We start from the raw sequence: 17,640 nt of genomic DNA, 5'->3' as shown, positions 1-17,640 counted from the left end.
ACCCGAAAACAGATAACACGACCATGCATACCAGGACGGCCCGCAACATCAGCGGTTGAGGTGTTGTCAAACCGGTGGGATAAGAATTTCATGCTCTGGACCCTGTCTTTCTACACCGCGACGCGGTAATGACCGGTGCAATGGCAGCACGCCGCTGCGGCGACGAAAGAGCAGACGGCCAGACTGTTCCGAAACCCGATCATGCAGCCGCGTATCCTCGCGGCTAGTCGTTTCCGTTCGCGTCCGAAGTGAAGGCGTTAGCTGTAGGAAACGAAACCTGCCTGGAGGGGAGGGGGGTAGAGGGGGTAAAGGGAGCTCAATAACGAACAATGGAATTTCCGTGAAAGGGAAATATTCTGAGGAGTGACAGGCGAAGGCGGGTTTGTTAATGGTTCACTATGGAAGGCATATTGCAACTGGGCGAAGCGAAAGGGCCGAGGAGAAGAAAGCACAGGACAAAACGCGCAATTTCAACAGATGAATGTGATTATATTGTATTATATTTAGGTAGGCTTTTGAGAAGGAATACGTTGGCCAAGGTTTCATTACTTCCATTGGTTAGAGTCTGTAATTTGTGTATGAAGTAAAATTCTCTTTGTTCTCTTTGTATAATTGTTTAGAAGCCTACTGAAGGAGGATGACCCGAATGCTTTCGAAACTATGTCATGAAAGGCACAGATGCTATGCAAAAGGGAGGTTTGGTAGTGTGGGGACGTGGTCCTTGTGGTCATTGAAACAAACCTGAATGGTGTTTTGGTCTGTTCTACATGCCGCACACACCGGAGCGTAGCATGTACACCAAAACGGCACTGTCGCTGTAAAAAATTTCTTTAATCTTAAATGTGAAATCCAAAAAGTTACCTTTTGCAATGCTTGTCACCTGCACATGGTTGCAAAACTTGTTTTGCACATGGTTCACCTCCGGGGCTACATTTGTATTTGCGGTTGTTTTAGATTAACTAAAATATCCTTAGTTGTCTAGAGCGCCGAAATACTGCTCTCTGTGGCTGTTTGAAAATAGCAGACAAAGCAAAGCAGTCACTTGTCTTCCATTCTCAAATAGCCACAGGGAGCAGTGTTTCGGCAACCTAGAAATTTAAAGGACGTTTTAATTAAATCTGAAACGACCACCAATACTAACCTTAACTCCCGGTGTGAACGATGTGGAAAACCAAGCTACAGGGGACAAAAACATTACAAAGTATAACTTCCATGATTTCACCTTTAAGAATAAAATAAACCTTGAATTTCGATAGTCCCAGCGTGGTGTAAACACTAGGCTTCGGTGTGTGCGGCATGGAATACAATGGCCAGACCGAAACACCATTCAAGGTTCGTTTCAATAACCACAAGGCCCAAGTCGACACAATGCGAAATCTTCCTAGTCTGAGCACCTAAGCGCAGATTTGTTGTCGTGCCAGCCCATTCGAAGACCACTGTACCTTCTCTTCATAACATTACAATACATTCGCAATTTGTACCCTCGTATTGTAGCGTCGTCACTAACTCTTGGCGATTTATAACAATTATCTCTTCTGTAGGAGTAATCGCATAGGCAGCGATCGTGAGCAAAATTCAATTCGTATTTTTATAATTAAAATAACTTCTAAATAAATACCGACATTTATCACAATGTAAAAATCAGCTGCCTGAATGAGCACCTAATGTTTTGCTAGCTCTCACTAAGAAGCAATACCGTTGTGAGTTTTGCTGAAAGGTCTCAATGGAATCCACTTGATTCCCGACGTCATAAAAATGGCAGTCTAGATCTCGTCGTCTTTTTTCTCATCTCATTGTGAAAGTCAACCTATTTATCAGATTGTCATTGGCTTCTTTTAAAATGTTTATCTAAGTTTTCACAACGGAGTCTAAAAAGTCGTTTTGCAATAGGCATTTCCTTCACATTTTCTTAAACATACAACAGATTATTCCCGCACAGCCATCCTTCCTCATTAACTAGCCATTGAGATTCTCCTGGGTATTTTTGCCCTGCGGATTATTGCCTTTGCCGCGCAGATGAGTGCGGCGGGTAAGTGGCATGGCTGAGAGCAGCGGTGGGGGAATTTAGCGTGATCGCAAGGTGGTGAGCACAAGACACAGTACTCACAGTCGCTGCTCTCTGGTCGTTGAATCGACCCTCCTTCCACAAGAGGGCATGTACTGCTCCCTGAGGAGCGTACTCCAAACTGAGGTAGATGCATTCTTTATCATGAAACCAGTTGTATAAGCACAAGATGTTCGGGTGCCTGTGAGGGTACGGATAAAGTCTTCGCTGACCAAGTAATTTATAACGTCTGATCATTCCTAAAAAACGCATTTAAAGCAGTAACAAATATGTACAGTCGTAGCAATATCACAAAGAAAAACTTTTCCGCACAAGACTGCGAATACAATCGGTGTGCTTCTAATAAATAATACGACGAAGTTGATGTTGATGAATCCGGAGAAAAAATAATAGTTAGAAAACTAAAAAGAACTGCTGTTACCACACATTATTCGGGATCATTAATCAATGCTGAAACGTTTTTTTTTTGTTTATTGCCTCAGGGTATAAAGGAATATGTAAAAAAAAATTAAAGGGGTAACAAATGAAAGAAAAAAAGGTTGGCTGTTCTAATAAAGCTGAACAGAGATCGATGATAAGGCCCTTGCGTCCAAGCAATGTACGTACGAAGGTGAGTTGTTCGACGAAAGGCCCACTGCTGTCAGGTGCCGAATTCTCGTCGGCTTCAGAATGTAATGATTTATATCGCATCTGCGCTATAATTTAACTCTTCTGCCGTTCAGATTAACCTAGATGAGATCAAATGCTCGAAACCGCGCGTTTAAAAACAAATGCAGAGAAAAAAAAATCAGTATTCATAACTAACGAAAAATTGCCCGATCTATATGATTGCGCTCTCTTTCATTTCTCAAGAGCCAATTCATTTAACTTACAGCCGTGTTCTCAAATTGGTTTCATTTCTTACCTATGAACTTAAGCTATAAAAACCGGTAAAGAAACAACAGCACTAAGTGGATAAAGCCAACATTGCTTTCTCAGTGAGAGATATTGTTGTCTAATTCTACATGCACTGTAATTAAAGCACTCTATGACGACATACAACCTGTCGTGGTAAACTTAGTTTCTGCGACAGTTACAGTCACATGCCTCTAATATTCATATTAAGATTCCTGCAAACGCCTGTTTCATGCACTTTTTCAAACGCTTAGTTTGTGATATTTCCCTTCAGATTAACAATCAGTAGATAGCCCCGCCAATGAACCGGACAAGATCAAACGTAGTAACACCCCTGATCCACCATTGCACGTCCGACACGCATCAATTGTTTTGCTATTGATGCAGGTGCCTGGAAGAACCAACGTATAATGCATGATAAGGATTTCCAACCCTGGCTAACTGAAAGAAGCGTTGTCAAAGACAACGCATGCGCAACTTGGGTGGTGGAATGGTTTTCAGTATGAGCGTGATTTAATATTTTTTTGTCGCGAAGCTGTAGTTTTCATTTCCTGTCTGGCGGACTTCGAACCAAACTTTGCGTGCCTAGACTTTCACTGTGGAAACAATTCAGACTGAAAAGGCAGTGGTAGGAGAACTTACACCAGTTTGCAAACTGTCACACGCAGAAACATGTTATATATTGGCAGATGAACAAGACCGTCAGATGTCAATAGAAAGTTTCAAGTAATAAGCACGTGCCGAAAGAAAAGAATGAGAACTACACGAACACATGGATGCGCTAAAATCACAGATTGGCGTCAACCTTGAGCAGGCTTGTAGTGCGATGCAGTAGGCTACAAGCTGCATTCGTGTCTGTGCAGATAAGAAATAGGGCGAGCTTACCTGAGCTGCGACTGTATCTTTATTTCTCTAATCACTTGGAGCTCCATGCCAGCCTCCTGCAGCTTTGCCTTTGAGAGCACCTGCACGCACAACGTTACTGATTATTTTTTAACAATACAAGATGATCTGGATTAGAGGAGGACAAGAAAAAGAGGCTTTGCTTACACAAGGAGTGGTAAAGCATTCATTCTGAGCATTTCACCTCGGGATAGTCCGCAAAAAAACAGAGAAAAGCATATTTTCACACTGTTGGCGACTGGGGCTAGGTTAACAGAGCCGGTAGAGGTGGAATTACATGGTCCAAGGTTTAGGCACATCCTGCGAGTCCGGAGCCGATTCACTTCAACGTCGTTTTCACTCCGAGCGCCCCCTGGAATTCCTCCCTCCTTAAAGGCCCACTGTCCACCCTCCGGTCGAAAATATTTTCTTCCGCGGTGACTGCGAGACTTCGCCCCTAGAACGCAAGGCCGCAAAATGTTTTTGAAAAGAGTAACTAATAACGCAGTTACAGACACCGCAATCACCCGATTCTGTCATGCTTCTCTCCTTCCTTTCCCTCCGAAAGGTGTTTCACTCTCCTGCCCGAGGTCGTCTAGCCTCCGCAAGACAAATTCCCCTTCCTCCTCCGCGTTTGGCGGGAGGTGAGGCGTAGCACCCCGCGAGCGCGAAAGAAAAAACGACCGAGGGAGCGCGCGTCGCTGGATTCAGTATGGCCGTGGCGAGGGAAAAGCGCGCAGCGAGCGGTAGACACCCATCCTTCTCCCGTCAGTCAGCGAGACGGACCAATGGACGTCGTACGCGGTACCTACGTCATTACTGTGGCCCGTCGGGCCAGCGCAGGAAACGGGGAAGCTGGCTTCCCAAAGGAGAGCATGAGAGAGCTTTGAATTGTATTTTCTATGCTTTGCGGCGCGCGTGTCACTGTAGCATTTTCCACAGACTATCTCCGGTACCTGATCGAAACACTGGGCTCCTTTGCTTAAAAGGGCCTTCCCTGGACAGTGGCCCTTTAAGCGTAACGCACCCAGTAATACGTGCACACAAGCGTACAAAAGCAACCCCCCCCAAAAAAAAAAAGTTTGTAGATGTAGTTTGTCAGTCACCGTGCAAAGTACGGCTTCAATCGTAAGACATGAACTGTCTCTGGACGAGGTAGCCGACGGCCTGTGTGCTCTGATCCATCCGGGAGCACCTCGTAATTGACGCTACTGATGCGTCGCATGATTTTATATACGATCCGAAGTAGCGGCAAATTGGCTTGTCTGAAAGGCTGCGGCGTCGAACAGGAGTCCACACCCACACCTGGTCCCCGGTGTTGTATGAAGCTTGTCTGTGGCGAAATACTGGAAGTAGTAAGCGAATATGTCTACTTAGGACAGGAAGTAACCGCAGATCTAGACCATGAAAAGGAAATAACAAGAATAAGATTGGGATGGAGCGCATTTGGCAAGCACTCGCAGATTATGACTAGCAGCTTACCGGTATTGCTCAAGAGGAAAGACACCCATCCTTCTCCCGTCAGTCAGCGAGACGGACCAATGGACGTCGTACGCGGTACGTACATCCATTGGTACGTATAACAAGAATAAGATTGGGATGGAGCGCATTTGGCAAGCACTCGCAGATTATGACTAGCAGCTTACCGGTATTGCTCAAGAGGAAAGTATACAACAGTTGCATCTTGCCTGTACTCACCTATGGGGCTGAAACGTGGAGGCTAACCAAGAGAGTTCTACTTAAGTTGAGGACAACCCAGAGAGCTATGGAACGAAAAATGGTAGGGGTAACATTAAGAGATAGAAAGCGTGCAGAGTGGGTCAGAGAAATAACTCAAGTTACCGACATTCTAGTGGAAATTAAAAAGAAGAAATGGACATGGGCAGGACATGTAGTGCGAAGAGAGGATAACCGATAGTCGCTGAGGGTAACAAACTGGATTCCAAGGGAAGGAAAACGTAGCAGGGGACGGCAGAAAGTTAGGTGGGCGGATGAGATTAAGAAGTTCGCAGGGGTCAAGTGGATGCAGCTAGCACAGAACCGGGTTAAGTGGAGAAATATGGGAGAGGCCTTCGCCCTGCAGTGGGTATAATCAGACTGATGATGATGATGATGATGTCTGTGGCGGAGGTTGTACCGGTGTGAATCCCTGTCCTGTTGCTGGGTTGTGTGGACGCGTGCTAGTTGGCGTGCTTGCTCAGCGTCAGAACAAACTGCTCGGCGTCAGAACAAAGTCCGGTATCTCTTTGGCATGGAAGCATTGCGTCCAGCATCGTCCGAACCTCCCTGCCGTAAACAAGGGGAAACGGCGTAAAACGTGTAGTCTCTTGGACTGCGTATTGTATGCGAACGTCAGATATGGTACGATCGCATTCCAAGTCTTGTGCTGGACGTCGACGTACATCGCCAGCATATCCGCGATGGTCTTATTAAGCCTATCCGTCAGGCCATTGGTCTGAGGATGGTAAGCAGTAGCTTTTCGATGCGCCGTACCGCTGAGATGAAAGACTTCGGCCATCATTTTTGAAGTAAAGGCAGTCCCTCTATTAGTAATAATACAGGTAGGAGCACCGTGCCGTAGTATAATCTGGTGTACAAAGAAATGGGCAACTTCAGGCGCTGTACCACTAGGTAACGCTTTGGTCTCGGCATAGCGAGTCAGATAGTCTGTGGCGATGATTATCCAACGGTTGTCACCAGAGGACCGAGGGAAAAGACCGAGAAGGTCCATGCCGACTTGATCAAACGGTGGTCGTGGTGGTATTATGGGCATGAGGAGGCCTGCAGGCTTTGATTGCGGAACCTTCCGACGCTGACATTGCCGACAGCTCCTGACATAGCGCTTTAGCAACAGTTGCAAGGTTGGGCCAATAGAATGTCTGCCGTATCCTAGCAAGTGTGCGAGAATAGCCCAAGTGGCTAGATGTTGGTTCATCGTGCCACGCGGAAACGATTTCCTCTCTTAGAGCTATGAGTACCACGAGGAGGTAGGTTCTCGACTCCGATCTAGAGTTGTGCTTATAAAGCACACCACCTCTAGGCAGAAAGTTGAGAGGCTCCGAGATAACCACTTAGGTATGGTGGCTGGCTGACCTTCTAAATAATCAATCAGTGCTCGTAAATCTGGATTGGCACGCTGCTGATGAGACATATCTGAAGCATCAACAGCTCGGAAGCAACTGCCAGCGTCATCCGTGTCTGGTGAAGCGAGCTCGACAAGCGCATGGGAGAGCGTGTCAGCATCTTCATTCTTATGCCCGGACTTATAAACAATAGCGAGATCGAACTCGTGTAGTCGAAGGCTCCATCGCGCCAGGGGGCCGCATTGGTCACGCAGATTGACCAGCCAATAGAAAGAATGGTGGTCAGTGACCACTTTAAATGGACGACCATAAAGGTAGGGGTGAAATTTCGCAGCAGCCCAAATAATGGCGAGGCATTCCTTTTCAGTAGTTGAATAGTTTGTCTCGGCGCGGGATAAAGTGCGGCTGGCATAGGCGACGACTCGTTCCGCACCCTCTTGACGTTGCACGAGAACCGCCCCATGGGCAATGTTACTGGCGTCGGTGTGTATTTCTGTCTCCCCATGCTCATCGAAATGGCCTAAAATAGGCGGCGATTGGAGACGGAGACGCAGCTCGACAAAAGCAGCTTCTTGGTGTCTCCCCGGGTGAGTCGAGTCAATGGCTCAGCGAGATCAGCGAAGTTGTCGATAAAACGCCGGTAGTAACTGCACAAGCCGATAAATCGGCGAACAGCTTTCTTGTCACGTTGTCACGAAATCGGCGCACATTTTCATCAAGCCGGCACGGCGTGAGGCCCGCGCGGCGTCGCGTGGAAAGCATGTAGAGAAAAGCCCCCTTCCCCGCACGGGAGAGTGCGTAGCTATGTACGCGTTGCCGTCACCCTCTTTCCCATTGCCCGGGGAGGACGGTGGTTCATCGGACTGGAATCCACAAGAAAATTCCAGAATCTTCTATGGGACCTAGCCAATGACGACGCGCGGCTCGACGGGAGGAAGAGGGAGCGCTATAACCAGCGAAGCTAAGTGTGTGTGCGCGCTGGTTTTGGTGCGTGCTAACAGACAGACGCGGCGCGCCCTATTTAAAGAGACCGCGCTGCTTGTGAGTCAGTCAGTCAGTTCGTCAGTGTTTTGCGACGTGCTCGCCTGTGCTTCGGCTGGACTACCGGGGATCACCCGCTGCTGGCAAGCCCACGGACCTCCAAGGGAGCGGCGCTCGTCTCGTATGGCGGCCACATCGTGACTCTTGAGGCGTCGGACTGCAACAGTGCCCAGTGAACAATTTGGTGTTTGTTTATGTAACTCTCTCGTGTTTCATCCGTTGCAAAGCCTCTGTGGTATTGAATCATTGTGGTTGCATGCTTAGCGTTTGTATTCTGTGAACCTCTCGTCTGATGTATTTCAAGTGATCTTGTGTATTCATTTGTATCGTCTCTTGCTCTACATAAATTGTGTTTTGTTTGTTACTTCTGACTCCAATCCTTACTCTGGTTTGAACCGGCGACAGCTGGGCACCAAACGACCACCCCCTTCTGTCACTACTAGGTAGTTAGATTCCGGCTGAGCTTGCCACGCAGGTCGAGGGCATCTCCTTCGCGACCGGAACAGCTACCCCCACTCACTCTAAGGGTGTCTGGGAGTGTGCGCACCGTTAAGGGCGCATCGTTAATAACACCCCCTAATTATTAACGGGTGACACACGTGGAATCAGAAATTCCGCAAGAGCAGCAATCTTGTCAGGGTCGGGCTTCATGCCGGCGGCGCTGACGACATGGCCGAGAAATTTAAGTTCTCGGTAGCCAAAGTGGCATTTCTGTGGCTTAAGTGCCAAGTTAGCGGATCGAAGGGCTTCGAGTACTGACAGCAGGCGCTTAAGATGTGCAAATGATTCCGCGAAGATCACCACGTCATCTAGGTAGACTAGACAACTCTGACATTTAAGGCCGGCGAGGACATTGTCCATCATCCGCTGAAATGTGACCAGCTGTTTTCATTGTTACTCGAATTCAAAGAGTGTTTTGCATCGTCGTCAAAAGTGAATCAAACTCCCATCGCCAAGCACCAGATCGTGAAGTTCGATAATGTGCGCCCAATCCACCAGCATCCCTACCACGTCTCTTCGACCGAGCTCGAAGATATTAGGTCACCAGTTAAGGAAATGCTCGAAGATGAGGTTTTCCAGCCTTCCAATACCCCGCACCTCCACCAGATTTGTCATGGTGTTGGCGACTGTGGCTAGGTTAACAGAGCCAAAAAGAAGAAGGTGTTCTTTACCAGAACGCTGTGTCCCAGTATCCGTTGTTTTTTGGAATTTGTGACATAACCGGGAGGTGCCGCTCCCGTTTCCGCACCGCGATGCAAGTGGACACTCATGGGCCTCCTGTGGAACCCGGTGCGTCGGCAGCGGTCGCCCAGAGGAAGCACCTCTACAACTTGAGTGACGCAAACAGCCAGGCCACCGTGCTGTACTCGCATGCTAATGATGACTCTTCTGCCGATGACGATGGTTTCGTGCAGGTGCTTAGCAAGAAAGAAAAGCGAAGACTACACCATCGACAAGATTCGTCCTCATCAAGCACGTCCAGGGCCATCACTACGCGAGGCCCTCCGACACACACTGTCTTGTTTGTGCCAGAGACGCCAACAGACAATATGAAGCAACTCAACAGGCAAGTCATGTCTGTGTTCCTTGCAAGCCTCGTCCATGGAAAGATTAAAGACGTTAGAGTTAATCCTTACAAAAACATAATTGTCATTGATGTCATGGAGCGGAGCGCATTGGAGAGATTGACCACCATCAACAAACTCGGCGACATCAGTGTGCGCTCCCATATTCTTCAGGACAGTGGCACTATAGCCGGCGTCATCTACAATGTTGACGAGGCCATCGCTGACACCGGTCTACCAGTCTTAATCAAACCAGCATCAAATAGCATCTCCATACTGTAAGTGCAGCGCCTCGGGAGATCGAAATGCATCAAGCTCACTTTCAAGGGAGACTGCATACCATCGCATGTGAAGGTTGGACATTTCCGACGCCCGGTCCGGCCTTTCGTGCCCAAGCCACTTCGCAGCAGAAAGTGTATGAAGATCGGGCACGTAAGTGCGGTCTGCAAACATTCTATCGTGTGTCCTAGATGCTTCGAGTCGCATAGCGGCAACATTTGCCGCGCGATTGTTCTGAAGTGCGCCAGCTGCCACGGCCCTCATGACTCCTCCTCAAAGGACTGCCCCCGCTTAAAGACAGAACAGGCGGTGCTGAAGCAAATGTTGCATGATCAATCTACACACAGAGAGGCCGCTGCTAAAGTGTGACGGCATCGTTCGCTTCGCCGAAGATCATCTAAGAAAGCAATTAATTTTGATAGCAAGTCCTCGAGCACTCCCGCAACTTGTCTTACTCCTATTCCTGCAGTTTTAAATCAAGGGACCTCGACGGGTGGTGAATCTGGAAGTGGTGCCTCAGACGTTAATTGACCACCGCTACCAAAACTTTCCACGTCCGCTGGGCCAGGAATCTTGCTGCGAACCGAATCTCCTGCACCTACTGCCGAGCTAGAGAAAAGTCATGATGTGGAACGTGGCCAAGATCTAAGGTAATTGCCATTCTCACGTCCATGATGAATGCAATCCGCGCTGTGCTATCTAGTCTGCACACACCAGCAGCACAGAAAGCGCTACAGGTTCTAGACGCGCTAACACCAGTTCTAGCGGCTCTACAGTAGTAGACACAATGGCTCCCCCAGCATTAACATTTGGAAAAAACATTAAGGACGCCTCTATTTTTCAATGGAAAGCCCGTGGGCTTCAGTCCCGAATTGCAGATATTCGACAATATGTTCATGCAAATCGCTTCCCCATCCTTGTGATTTGTGAGCCGAATGTACCAAAAATCTTACGACTGTCAGGCTACGAGGTATTTGCATCTCCAACGCACCAGGGAAACAGCAAGGCCATCATTTATATTCGGCGAGGACTCACATATGTAATCCATCCGGTTACTCCCAGCAACGACAAACAGTACGTTTGCCTGACAGTGAAGAAGCGCAATCTCACGTTTACACTTGTGGATGCGTATATGTCGCCATCAAGTCATTTTGACGCCACACGATTGAGCGGCTTGATGGCGATTACACCTGGCCCTTGGATCATTATACGAGACTTTAACGCTCACCACATGATGTGGGGAAGTGTTCGAATGAACCTCAAGGGAAGAAAACGAGTCCTTCGCCTCTGATCATGACCTGCAATGTCTTAATGACAGTACACCGACCTTTTTTCGAGGGGCAACTTACAACAGCTGTCTTGATTTAGCTTTCGTTTCTCAATAATGCCTTACCAACCACGTCCAATGGTTTGCAGATATAGAAACACATGGGAGTGACCACATTCCTACATATGTGATCATTAACTGGCTTTCCACGTCCAAGTCTGTCCCATGAATATGCCACATCGATTGGTCGGCATTTCAAGCACTTATGAAAGATGCTTGCACAACAGGCCTCTCTGCAAGTATTGGAGAGAAAATTAAGGAGGCCATGATAAACACGACGTCTTTATTCACCCTAGTGCCTACCTACACAGAGTTTGATACGGATTACAGCGCCTGCGAGCATTGCGACGGAGGGAAGAGCATAGATACCGACGCACGAAGTCGCGCCTCGACCTCAGAGATGCAAGGCGCCTGCAAAAGAAAATTCAGCGCCGAATTCAAGCCCTGCAGGAAAAACGTTGGCGGTCATTCTGTGAAACGCTTGATCCCCGCAAGCCTTTATCACGCATCTGGAATGTCGTTCGTGGTCTTCGAACATCCCCTAAACAGCTCTACCATTTCAAATCTGTCGCAATCTATCAAAGACGTAGTGAGGTCGAGGTAGCAGAAGATTTCTGCGCTAGGGTAGCAGGCCAATTGACTCCAACGGCAACGCTACATTTCAACGATGTTCCAGCTTCCCGGGATTCACGAATGGACCTTCTCTTCTTCGTGTAAGAACTTGACGTGCGCTGGCTTCTTGCAGACGATCATCCTCGCAGGGTCCCGACGGTGTAACATACACTATGCTTGGAAATTTTGGACAAGAAGCTAGGCACGCTCTTTTGGAATATTACAACAAATCATGGAGTGAGGGTACAGTTCCAGACGAGTGGAAGTGCAGTCGTTTAGTTCCGCTCCTGAAACCTGGCAAATCGCCTCTGGATTTGACATCATACCGTCCAATTGCACTGAGTAGTTGCGTTGGTAAAGTACTGGAAAGAATGCTGCTTACAGGTATTGAGTGGTACCTGGAACACTACCGCATATATCCGGATATAATGTCAGTGTTTCGACGTGGACGCTCTCCAAACGGCAAAAAATTTTGAAGCGCTTACCCGCAGCTTTGTTCCTGGATATAAAGAGCGCATATGACAACGGTACTCACCAGGCCATTTTGGACGCTCTGGAAGCTGCCGAGCTCGGCGGTCGTGCCTTTTGCTGGATACGCTCTTATTTATCCAAAAGATCTCACTTTATGCAGACTGAGGATGGCCCAACATCTCATTTAGCTTCCCGTGGAGTACCACAGGATGGAGTACTAAGCCCAACACTCTTCAATCTTACTCTTGTCGGGCTTGTTGACTTAATACCACAGTCGGTGCAACTTTCAATATATGCGGACGACATCTGTATCTGGACATCAGGAGTTACGCGCCCACAGGTAAGAGCGAGGCTTCAAAAGGCGGCAAGTACAGTTGCGTCCTACCTCCACCGCAAGGTCTGCATATATCAACTGAAAAGTGTTCGCTAATTCAATTTACACGCAAGAACATGTCACCTTACAGCGTACGCATTGATAGTAAAGCAATACCCTACTAAAGCAGCCATCGCTTTCTGGGAGTGATCATCAACAAAAATCTTTTGTGGACTCCCCATATTTCATTTATGAAAGCGAGGCTGGCAGCCGTTGCTCACATACTTGCCTTTATTGGGGAAAAGTCATGGGGAGCGTCCGTGCGGTCAATGCTCCAGCTGTACCATGCATTATGTATGGGATATATTCGTTACAGCTTACCTGCACTTGGAAATGTCAGGAAAATCAACTTAGGAATTCTACAGACGTTCAAGCTCAAGCTCTGCGAACCTGCCTGGGATTGCCGAAATGTGCCTCTACGGCTGCTACCATTTTGTTTGCTCAGGAGCATCCAATATCTACCTACCTAACATTTGACGCCCTGAGGGGACATTTCCGACATATCACCCGAGTTCCCTGTCATCATTGGCCAGTCTTCATATACCAGGCCGCGTACATCGTTTACAGAGACCGTTGATGCGCATCGCGCTATTCTGCCGTCCCAGTTTACACCCGCATCTAGACCGTCCTCTCCACTTTGAAGCCTGCATCAACCACACGTGCTTCTTTCAATACCCGGCATCAGGAAGAAGTTCGAGCTATTGCCGACAGAACTAAAACAAATCACTCTTTAATACTTTTATGAGTACCATTCAAATCGTATGCACGTCTACACCGACGGTTCAGTGAATGCCGTGAGTTCTTCAGGCTCCATGGTCATACCCGCAACTACTACAGAAATAAATGTTAGGACAATTCACCGTACTTCTTCAACAGCCGCAGAACTAACCGCTCTACGTGTCGCTATTAGTCATATCAGTCAGCAAAGCCCTCAGCGATGGTCTATTTTCACAGATTCAAGAGCAGCTCTTCAAGCCTTAAAAGCGGCTCTTCGCCGTGGAGCCCATGAGCAACTCGCCGCGGAAATACGACAACTTCATCACTATGCTCTAAATGGAGGACATGACATCATCTACCAATGGCTTCCAGGACAGAGCGGCATAGCGGGCAATTTCCGGGCGGACGAGGTCGCACGAACAGCCCACCAAGGCGATGATTGTGTGTTGATTCCATTTTCCAGGGCAGACGCAGCGGGCAGGCTTCGCGCACTTGGGCGGGAACACACGCTCGCCTTGTGGAATTCTGACAAGTTTGCGAACTGCCGCTTAAAATACCCGGACCCTGACTTGAAGCTCCGGCTTCCACCTGGCCTACCCCGATATGAAGAAACTTTGCTGTGCCGCCTGTGGGTTGGTGTAATATTTACAAACTCATATTCTTTTGTGGTAGGTATGGCAAAGAGCCCTGCATGCACAAACTGCGGGTGCGAAGAGACTAAGGGCCATATTCTTTGTGAGTGCCCCATATACAGCGAGGAAAGACAGTGCCTATGCCGTACGCTGGAGCATCTAGATGGCCGCCCACTAACTCAAATTAAGATCCTAGGTTCCTGGCCACGGCGGTGAAGACCTCCCAGGCACTGCTCCGCTTTATGAAAAGCACAGGACTGATCAAAAGGCTATGATTTTTTATGTTACATAATATGACTGTGAAGGGATGCGATGTGACATGTCTGTGATGTAACTGTACTGTCATCACCCATCCCTCTCTCACCCACAACTTTTATACCAATCTACCCCTCTTCCCCAGTGCAGGGTAGCCAACCAGTTCCTTTACCGGTTAACCCCTATGCGTTTCCTCCTCATCTTCCTTCTCCTCCTCCTTAACAGAGCCAGTACAGGTGGAAATACACGATCCAAGGTTTAGGTACGTCCTGCGAGTCCGGAGCCGATTCACTTCAACGTCGGTTTCACTCCGAGCGCCCCCTGGCAATATATACCAACCGGTAGACGGTGAGTACAGGGCCACCTTGGAAGCGCTTTGTAACCAATGTTACCAAGCTGCGCGATAGCAAGGCAGGGCCTATTACCTGTTAACGCACTGCTTTTTAACTCTTTGTAGATTTTTTTAAGCATGCAAAAAGGTATTCTTGAAAAATTTAAGCACAGTTTCCTATGTCAGACACCCTGTTAGCGATTGCATAGCAGCAGAAAGCTATGATCTGTAGGCGAATGTTATCAGTGTTCTTATGTTGCGATATGCCTTGAATCTTCCTGCATGGACACGCGCAATGTTCATGTGGAAGGAATAATATCGCAAAAGGCAGACATGGAAAGGTGGTGAAAGATGCTAGTACCACACTTTCTGAAGGCTGACTTGAATATATCTAGCATAGCATGTCAATCCTGCAATGAAGGAGACATGCTCGTTGACTTCAGACGATCGAGGGGAGAATTTTATGAAAGAAAGCCCTCAACAATTCAAAGGTCGAAAGGTCATGGACAGAAATCTTGTAGACGGGAAACTGAAGCACTGCTTGATAAGGGTCTAGCGCCGGCGGATGTAGTTTACAGCACGTCCTGTCTTTCTGTGCCTTTCCGCGTACGTACCTTGATTTATTTTATTGGCAAAAGCTATGCGATATTTCCTCGTCTTGAAGCTTTGTTAACTTATTTGCCGATACAGAGGTGCCCTTTTGATTGCGAATAATTCACACAACAAAGACAGAGAGACTCTCTGTCTCAATTTCTCTCACTTTCTACTATCTCTCTCTTTAAAAATTGAGTCTCTTTCTAGCCCTCTGCTGTCTCTCTTCCTCCTCCTCTCTCTCAAAACGAAAAGGAGATATGGAGGAGAGGAAAAGGAGGGGTAGTAAGAGGGAGACAGGGGCAGAGAGTCTCTATTTCTTTCTCTTTATTCCTCTTTCTCATCACTAACATTATCACGAACTATCGGTCGTTATATATCAGCACCCCACTGATATCCCGTGGAATAGCACAATCTCCCGAAAACGTTCTACGGACGCCACTACAGCTGCTAAAAGCTTTCTCTTTAATAGCCTCGCACTCGGAGCGCGTAGTGCCACTCCTCCTCTATGATATGGGCGGACACGGTGAAAGCAGCGGTGCGCCAATCAATGCTACGCTTAACGCGTATGCACTTGTTAGGGTTTTGCATGCAATGCAACTTGAATAGTAAAAAAGAGCATGGGAACAGAAGGTTATCCGGTTGACTAACTCTGTGGCGTTCTCTAATGTATTAAGAGCTGCTGAAAGCGAGAAACCTAGCTCGAGAACAACCGCCATCTTGCAGTGTAAAGCTACTACCATAAAAACGAATGGGCATTGCACTATCTTAGAGATTTTTATATTTTGTATCCTGATCTGCATAAAACCCACCCCTGACCTTTCCTTCTTTCACGCCTTTAAATATTTTTTTCTTCCCCTTTCTATCTCCTCTCTGTCCTTTATATTTTTGGAGCGCGCCTCTTGAATGTCAAGCACCAACCGAGTGTTTCTTCTTGGCAGTGTTTTGTGTGTGCTCTCAATGCTTTATTGGTGGAGTAAGGTAAGAGAAAAACTCAATAGACTCAACAAAATTATAAAATAAATAGATGACTCTATACGCTGCCACAGTTTACGTGATGATTTCTCGCGAAAAAAATGATTTCAGTGCAGTCTCCTCAAATTTGAAAAGTATTAAAGGATTAAAACAACAATATAGAGGTTTCACCTAATGGGAAAGATAACTAATCATTGGATGCCAAGAGCAATAGTGCTACTTTATCTTTTCTAACAACATGTACCTCACAAGCTTTTACAACGGATAATAAATGTGAGCCTAGTCATGCCGACAGCGGCCAATCCTTAAAATAAACGAATTTAGCCACAGATTAGAATAATCGCTCAAAAAAAGAGACTTATTCAAGTAATGATGGGTCCTTATTTCACGAGAATATTATGTCTATTTTTTTTTTTATCTGGTCGGATTTAGGCACGACGGCAGCATCAGAGGAAAGCAGCTAAAGCATACTCAAAGAAGAATCCAGGATAGCAGGCTCCACTTCGAAGATTACTATTGAAGGGCATAGGTAAAAATGTCCCGGGAGAAACACATGCGGAGAAACAAAACGCCCCGGAAAATGTCCCCGGATGAAAAGGCTCCTAAGGAAGAGCCCCCAAGGCAAAATTCCGCCTTGGGAAGGAATCTTTTGGAAATGCGCTTCGATGCTTCCTTGAATTTGGCAACACATACAACCATTCTAGGATCTCTGTGTTTCGTGACGTCCTTACTGGCGCTGCACAAGTCGTGGGAAAAAGCATGCTCAGTGCTCCTTTTCCCCGGGGCTACGGTTGGAATATATACCAGGTCAAATCACGCTCCTACAGCAGCGGTCATGTTGCGAGAAATCGTAAACTCATCGGACAGTGATGTCGGTAAAGCGCAGAACGATCTAAACACGCACTTGTCATGGTCATGCTATTACAGTTGATTAAATTTATTTTCAGAATGAATGCCTTATATCCGTTCGATTTTTGTTTGGGTGCAATCTGATGGATGTAGGTGCTTTAGCGTACATTTGTGCAGCTAACCTTGGGTAAACGCAGTCTACCCCTTACTTGTGGAAGAAAACAGCCAGTAAAAACTAACACACCACTAAGGTTCAAGCAACACCAAAAAGATGCCTATAGATTAAGTGATAATTGGTGAGAACAAAAGCTGTGCACTGCTTATAGAGGAAATCTTAGTAAAGTTGTTAGAAATTCACTTATTAGCTGCTCAAAAAGAGAACAGAGGTATATGCATTCTCTCTGAACCTAACAAATGTAGCGTAATTAGCGTTTCTCTTAAAACTGTCAGTATATAAAACAGCTGAATTTACATGCTTCGACTGCTACAACTTTTACGTTAGTGCGTCTCTGGATATCTGTGAAAGGTAAAAAGAAGATCAAAAGCTGGCTTTTATTGGTTGCTTCACTGCCATGCCGGTCAATGAAACGCCGCTATCACTCTGTACCACCCAATGTTGCATATGAATTGTAGTCAGGCTCATATTCCTTAGCCCGACGGTGGTAGCTTATCTGGCCCCGTCAGGATCGTCAGCGTTG

General features: G+C 47.1%; 1 protein-coding gene across 1 annotated transcript in view; it reads right to left on the bottom strand.

Annotated features, from left to right (window-relative positions):
- LOC146184437 (aurora kinase C-like) overlaps positions 1-17,640 on the bottom strand; it is a 185,972-nt gene that overhangs the window by 45,911 nt on the left and 122,421 nt on the right. The window contains exons 4-5 of the mRNA XM_084608535.1: positions 3,845-3,924; positions 2,108-2,246 (exon numbers count right to left, since the gene is read on the bottom strand). Of these exons, the coding sequence (XP_084464661.1) occupies positions 2,108-2,246; positions 3,845-3,924 (219 nt within the window). The remainder of the gene's footprint in view (positions 1-2,107; positions 2,247-3,844; positions 3,925-17,640) is intronic.

The sequence above is a fragment of the Amblyomma maculatum genome, chromosome 7 (genome assembly GCF_055883805.1).
Source record: "Amblyomma maculatum isolate TAMU_Amacu chromosome 7, ASM5588380v1, whole genome shotgun sequence".
In the NCBI taxonomy this organism is placed as follows: Eukaryota; Metazoa; Arthropoda; class Arachnida; order Ixodida; family Ixodidae; genus Amblyomma; species Amblyomma maculatum.
Note: the sequence above shows the minus strand (reverse complement) of the source record. Positions and strands in the feature narration are given on the sequence as shown.